The 7779-nt window shown below is 43.3% G+C and overlaps 1 protein-coding gene across 1 annotated transcript in view; it reads right to left on the bottom strand.

Moving 5' to 3' along the window:
* LOC102020531 (chromosome unknown open reading frame, human C12orf56) overlaps positions 1-7779 on the bottom strand; it is a gene marked incomplete at its 5' end in the record, with an annotated part of 52619 nt that overhangs the window by 29034 nt on the left and 15806 nt on the right. The window contains 1 exon segment of the mRNA XM_013520919.1: positions 3616-3760. Coding sequence (XP_013376373.1) covers positions 3616-3760 — 145 coding nt within the window.

Raw genomic sequence — 7779 nt, forward strand, 5'->3', positions numbered from 1 at the left:
AATAGTGCTTAGCACATCATCAGTGCTTTGTGTGAGATTTTATGGTACATTTTAGGTATACACAATGATCACATTCATCATAATTTGTACCTGTACATGATAGAACTTGTTTCTTCCCCACTGGTCTACCGCCCTCCAACCCCTCCTCCCCTCCCCATTTAGAAAGCTTGTTTCCATGTTTCCCTTCTTTTCTCATTTTCTTGACTTTTCCCTCCTTTCCTTTCCTCCTCCTCTCTCCCCTGTTCCCCTCCCCATTTGAACATTTTCCTCCTGTTTCACAATACCTGCTACACATTTTGGTCCTTATTTACACTTTCAGTGTCTCACAGCAGAGAAACAATTCAGTATTTACACGTGTCCCGTTTATTTCACTTAAGAGTATGGTCTTGCCAGGTGCGGTGGTGCACGCCTGTAATCCCAGCACTCAGAAGGCTGAGGCAGGAGGATCCATGCAAGTTCAAGACCAGCCTGGGCTACAAAGTGTGTTCAAGGCCAGCCTGAACTGCATAGCAAGACTCTGTCTCAAAAAGACCAAAAAAAAAAAAAAAAAAAAAAAAAGAGTATGGTCTCAAGGTGCATCCATTTTCCTAGAAATGTCTCAAGCTTATCCTTCTTTATGGCTGAGTAGTACTCCATTGTATATTTTTTAAAAAACGCACATCTTCTTTACCTATTCACCAGTTGATGGACACTTGGGCTGTTTCCAAGATTTAGCTATTACAAACTGTGCCACTATAAATATGGGTGTGTATATATCACTGTGGTAGGATGCCTTTAATACTTGTGGGAAGATACCCCGGAGGCGAATGGCTAGGTCAAATGAAACATCTAGTCCTAGTTCTTCGAGGAATCTCCACGTGATTTCCACAGTGGCTGCCCCAGTTTACATTCCCATCAACAGCAGAGAAGGGTTCCTTTTCCCCACAGCCCCACATCATAAATGCTTAATCAGTCTGAGTTATTATAATCCCCCCCCCCCCGGCCTACTGGTTGAGAAATTTCATTCCTAAAATATCATCCTTCTACCTCTAATAGCGTGAAAAAAAATCTCAAAAGTATTATGCACATGGAGCCAGAGTCGGAAGAGTACACAGTGCAGAATCCCATGGTGGGAGAACGCTAGGACGGGAAACACTGATCTGTAACACTGACAGGAAGCACGTCAGCAGTCCAGGAAGGGGGAGGTCTGCTTCCTGAAGGGCACAAGGCAGCTTCCAGAGGGACAGAAATGGTCTGTATTTTGCTTGGGTTGGTATCGCATGGATATACACTCTTGTCAAAACTCTTAAAAGTATACCCTTAAGTACACGTACATTTTGTCATACATAATGTACAATTACACCCCAGTGGTTTCTTCAGAGAAGATACGCAAACGGTGAATAAGCATAGGAAAACCACACTATTCAACACCACTGATCATTAGTGAAATGCAGATCAAAACTATTCCCACGACTGCTATAAAAAAAATACTAAGGGTTAGTGAAGACGAGAAACTGGAATGCTTCGGCACAGCTGGCGGGGATAGAAAATAGTGAGACACTATGAAAAGTAGTACGGTGAATCTTCAACAGCGTACAAACAGAACTACTGTCTGATTCGTTGAAATAAATTAGTAACAAAACAAAGACAATATGATTTCGCTGATATGAGGTACTTAGATTATTAACCAATTTAATAGAGATAGAAGGTGAATAGTTCCTAGGGGTTAGAGCAGACTGGCGGGAAAATAGGGAGCTACTGTATAATAGGTAGAAAGTGTGACCTGTTCCCACACCCTAAACAAGCAGATCTTCCTGGTGCCAAAGTGTGTGCAGACATCTGAGTGTAACTGCACCTACATCCTGAAATACCTGTATATTTTGTTCTGCTTACTTTATGTAGAGCTCACCCTCAACCTCAGGCGCTGTGCCTTCTCTATGAACATCTAGCTGGGTGTGGTGGTGCACGCCTGTACTCGGGAAGCTGAGGCAGGAGGATCATCGCAAGTTCAAGACCAGCCTGGGCTACAAAGTGAGCTCAAGACCAGCTTGAACTGCATAGTGAGACCCTGCCTCAAAAACACCAAAAGAAAAAGCAATCTATGAATATCTACAGCCGGCTTAATTCTCCCACATGACGGTACCTTGCTGATAACCTTGCCCTGCTAAAGTAAATGCCATGCCCAAATTCAGAATCTATGACAGAGGGCATTAGTGAGTAACTGCAAATGCTGAAGTGTCTGTACCTAGTTTAATAACCACAGAAGTTTTTGAACAAGCAAGTCCACACAATTAGGGTACTGACTGAACCGATGCTATGTATGGGGTCGACAGAAGTTAAGTGGGAAATAATCCCAATCTCTTTAGCTCTTCTGCATGAATTCCATTTCCATTTTCAAAATCAGTTTGGTTGTCCCCATATTTCCCATAATGCTCTGAAGTTCTAGAATGACAACATGGATGGTGCGTTCCCAACAAGATCTATCCAGGACCGTTCAGGTCAGACTATGCCCACCACGTCACCCTCCCGAGTCTCAGTGTTCTCAGAGATTCGACATAATGTTCTCTAGAGCTACTCTGCCCTCTGACTAGGCTGACCGGCATCATCCTAATTTGTTTTGGACTGTCCTTGCTGTCTCTGACCCAGGAACTTCCTCAGTCCCATGCACACTGGAACAGCTAACCGCCCTAGCCCAGGCAAGCCAAGATGGCTGGGCATCCTCTATATATAACACCTAGAGTCTAAGACATGCCCACGGCTGTCTTGAATAGTTGGGAGAAGTACACTCCACAGCTATTTGAGAAAGTGGAGGTAGCCGGGCGTGGTGGCGCACACCTGTAATCGAGCACTCGGGAGGCTGAGGCAGGAGGATCCTTGTGAGTTTGAGATCAGCCTGGGTTACAAAGTGAGCTCAAGACTAGCCTGAACTGCATAGCGAGACCCTGTCTCAAAAAGACAAAAAAAGAAAAAAAAAAAGTGAGCTCAAGACCAGCCTGGACTGCATAGTGAGACCCTGTCTCAAAAAGACCAAAAAAAAAGAAAGAAAGAAAGCAAATGGAAGCAGCTACACAGGCAACCACTGACCAGGAGTAGGACACAGCACATGGCCACGTGGGCGGGGCCTACCCATTCCCCTTGGCCTCGCTAGCACCCCGCTGTTACTCACCCAGACTCCTTAACCCCTTCCCTGGGACCAAAACGGAGCGTCTCTAACTTGCCAAGTGAGAATTAGGTTGTGCCCTGCTTCACAAAGTCACATTTTTAAAAATGTCAGCCGTACACAAAAGTATTTTGTAATGATATTTTTACTACAGGGAAACATGCACTGGAAAACTCCTGGCAACCTACTTTCCCATCTTACAGCTCACATGCGAAACCTTTCCCTCTGATATCCTCCCTCTTTGCCTCTGCCGGCCCAGCCCACGGAAGCTGCTTACCCCTCCTCCGCCCCACGCCCGCGCACACCACTGATGACCTTAAAGGTCTCCAAGTGCCAAGACACAGCTGCGTAAAATTTCATCAACATTTTAAAGTACAGCATCAGAACATCAGATGACTCTTATTTATATTTTACTTTACACTTCAGTGTGATACCCAGGTGAAATGCATTTCAAAGATTAAAAATAAAACACTTACTTTCCAGAAAAGCCTTCTCAGAATGAAATTTTTCTGGGCTGCTACTTTAAGTTCCGTAACTAAACAAAGTATCTCCCTCAAAGTATTGTCTTTAAGAAAGAGTTCGGATTTCAGTTGACTGAAGTGCTTAATTTTCTCCTCAGATCTATAGAAACAATAAAAAAATTGTTCATGTAAAAAATAAGAAAGATCAGTGACTTGGATAGGCTTCTAACACTTTATTACCAATTTTAATATAGTTTTGTACTCCCAGAGTTAGTACTCCCCAGTAGTGAGGCTTGCTCCCCACAAACTGAACTGTTTGTCGCTTTCCAAAGGTACTTTTGCTTTTGTTTTTTTTTTCCGGTACCGGGAATTGAACTCATGACCTTGCGCTTGCCAGGCAGGCACTGTGCCACTGAGCTAAATTCCCAGCCCCTTCCGAAGGAGCCAGGTCATTTATTCAAGCAGCTTCCATACAGGGAAAGCCCTCACGGTCCTTAGTAAACTTCTGGACCTCCAGCCCTGCCTTGTCTTTATCATTTACCGTAATCCACAAACCACACATAACAATATTTGCTTAAATTTTTTTCTTCCAATCAACTCACTTGGGTTTTGCGTAAAGAAGTTTACTTTTTTCTTTTTCTTTTTTTATTTTCAAGAGAGAAAAAATAAAAACGATAGGGAATTCCAAAACAAGATGACAGGAAAATAGCAATGGTTATTATACCGCATATTGTTATCTTCAAAGTAGTTGCTCAGGTTGCCAGGTACAGACATGCAAAATGGATCGAACAATAGAAGCACTAACTGTCCCTTTCAATGAACTAATAGAAATTAGCAGTACAATTATCTCAGCTGTCTTGTGTGTATATACATATCTTTTTTTCCTCTTCTTTTCTTTGAAGAAGTTCATTTATAAAGGAAACACTGTATTCCTACATGATAGGGGAAGGTAGTATCATTTGGTATAAATAGCAGGGAACTGTTTAAAACAAAACAGCTTGAAGTCCTAAGTGAGATCAGAGCCTGAGGCTTGCTCTGTCTCTGCACAAAAGGTGGACGAACTTGGATCAGAGAGAGCTGTCCCTCTTGTCACTTCAGGGAGCCACAAGGTGCTCCAGCTGGCAAACGGAATTACTTTTCTGCCTCGGAACCGAAAGTCATTCCAGGCTGTGTCAGCGTACAACCTGAAATCGTCTGCCATCACTGAACATCACGGTGCATCTCACACACCGGGAGAAGCAGGCTAAGCTGAAAAGATGACAGCTTCTCCTCCTTCCACCTTCCCTGATTTCACCAATGAGCGTAGCTGCTCTCTCATTGCAGATTTTTTTTTTTTTAAATTTTTTTTGCCTTTTTGGGACAGGGTCTCACTGTGCAGTTCAAGCTGGCCTTAAGCTCCCTTTGTAGCCCAGGCTGGTCTCGAACTCACAAGGATCCTCCTGCCTCAGCCTCCCCAGTGCTGGGATTACAGGCGTGCGCCACCACGCCTGGCTTTCATTGCAGACTGTTAACACTTCTAAACCGAGGCATGATGGCGCACACCTGTAATCCCAGCACTCAGGAGGCTGAGGCAGGAGGATTATCTCGAGTTCAAGGCCAGTATGGGCTACAAAGTGAGCTCAAGGTCAGCCTGAACTGCATAGCAAGACCCTCTCTCAACAAAACAAAACAGAACAAAACACTGCTAACATCACACTACTCCTATCTCATCCTACTGGACTTACTTTTGTAAGTATCCCGGCCTCTCAGCTGATTTTCAGCAATTTGAAAAGTTGTCACTAGGCTGAACACTGCTTCCATCTCACCCTGTTCTCATCAGCAACAGCTTGTGCTTCGCCGGCCTGACTGTACGGCAGGCTCTGGCCTGGGCTCCATTCATAATCTAGTGCACTGAACTAGCTGCCCCAGAGGGCTTGAGCTGGGAATTGCCACGGCACTCTATGGGAGGGGACAAGGGCTAGATCCCTGTCCAAAGTCACAAAGCTGAGGACTCAGATATCCGGGTGCAAACCAACAGCAGGAGGGGTAGTTCATTTCTGCACAGTTGAGGGAATCTCAGCATTTCCTTCTTCGAAGTGAAAACAATTTTAACCCCTTCTCCAGAAACCTGGGGTAGCAGCCACTTATCCCCATATGAGATGTTCCCCCCTATCCAGTTAATGAGCCTCTCGTTTAACCCCCAGATCAGACTTTCTGGAAAGATCGTCTCTTTTACAGTGGGAACATGGAAGGAAAAATGGTCATTACAGAGTCAGCAGTAGCAATGCTCGGGCAGAAGAACATAGTGATTATAAACATGAGGGCGAGGTCAGAACCCTGGGTCTGCCTCTACCCAGTTAGGTAATTATTACCCGGCAGGTTACCTCCCTGTGCCTCAGACGCCTTATCTGCACAATAAAGATGATTGTAACACCCACTGCGCTGTGATACCTCAGTGAACACGTGTCCTTAGCACACAGTCTAAATAAAAACAACAAATCTGAGATCCTGCTTCACTATAAATTTACTTGTAATCACTCTTTTTTTGTTGTTGTTTTTTTTTCCAGTACCGGGAATCAAACTCATGACCTCGCTCTTGACAGGCAGGTGCTGTGCCGCTGAGCTAAATCCCCAGCCCTCTAATCACTCTTATTTCATTTTTTTTTTTTTTTTTGACTTTTTGAGAAAGGGTCTTGCCACGCAGTTCAGGCTGGCCTCAAACTCGCAACAATCCTCCTGCCTCAGCCTCTTGAGTGCTGGGATTATAGGCGTGCACCACCACGCCCGGCAGGCTCTTATTTCACTTTTTTTTTTTTTTTTTTTTTTTTTTGTCTTTTTGAGACAGGGTCTCGCTATGCAGTTCAGGCTGGCCTTGAGCTCCCTTTGTAGCCCAGGTTGGTCTCGAACTCACAATGATCCTCCTGCCTCAGCCTCCTGGGTGCTGGGATTACAGGTGTGCACCACCACGCCCGGCTTCTTATTTCACTTTTAAAAGAACTATTAATCCCTCTGCTCTCTGAGAACTCCCAAAGCAACATCAACAAATGAACTGAGCAAAAAAAAAAAAAAAAGGCTCAGATGGAAATACAGCTGCAGAATTAGCTTAAAAGTAGTATTTTTACCTTTGCCCATTCAGAGTTGGCCGTTCGCTCTGATCATAAGTTTTTAATCCTTTGCCATGTATGATAATAGATGTGATTCAAAATTAATTTTCTTTAAAGACCAAAACTTTTCCATATGAAAAAGGACACTAATCTCTTTGTATTAAAACTTAATTCATGCATAAACTGAGGTCTCCTATATATCATAAATTCAAATTAGATTAGACAGTATATCAAGATTACAGTTTCTTTGGACAAAGGGTGTTGCTTTTAGTCAAATGGCAAAATTTTTTTTTCAGTACTAGAAACTGAACCCAGGACCTTTGCACTGAGTTACAACTCCAGCTCTTTCTTATTTTTTATTTTGAGTCAGGGTCTTGCTAAGTCACTAAAGTGACCCAGCTGTGCTGAAATTTGTGATTCTTTAACCTCAACCTCCTGAGTGCTAGGATTACAAGTATGCCCCATATTTTTTTAATTACAGAAATTTTCTGAATAAAATTATATAAGAAATTCCCCTGTACTCATAACCTAGTTACAATAATTTTCAACATTTAACCAGTTTTGTTTGACCTATTCCCTTACACACAGACACACATAGACACACACAGATACACTATTTTAAAAGTAGGATAAATAAATATAACGTAACATGAAACCTACTGTTGTGCTTGTTTCACATGTGCAATTCAGTGGTACTGAGTGTGCTTCCAGTGCTGTACCACCATCGTCACTATCGATTTCCTGAAGTGTTTCATCTTCCCAAACAGAAATTATGTACCCGATAAACAACTCTGCATCCCTCACTACCCCTAGCCCTTGGTCACCTCAGCTCTATTTTCTGGCTGTACAAATTTCCCTTTTCTAGACGCCTCACACAAGTGGAATCACATGATATTTGTTCTTTTGTGTCTAGGGTAGTGCACTCGACATAATGTCTCTGAAGTTCATCCACGTTGAAGCGTGTGTCAGAGTTACTTTCCTTCTCACTGCTAGTACATCCGGACTTTTAAGTCAGGTTCAGGTTTAACGGATGTAATACAGACACGTCAGAGGTGGTGCTGTGTATTTTATGTCACATCAAACGATCACGCAGACC

This window comes from Chinchilla lanigera, unplaced genomic scaffold (assembly GCF_000276665.1).
Source record: "Chinchilla lanigera isolate Chin_1 unplaced genomic scaffold, ChiLan1.0 scaffold00057, whole genome shotgun sequence".
Taxonomy (NCBI): domain Eukaryota; kingdom Metazoa; phylum Chordata; class Mammalia; order Rodentia; family Chinchillidae; genus Chinchilla; species Chinchilla lanigera.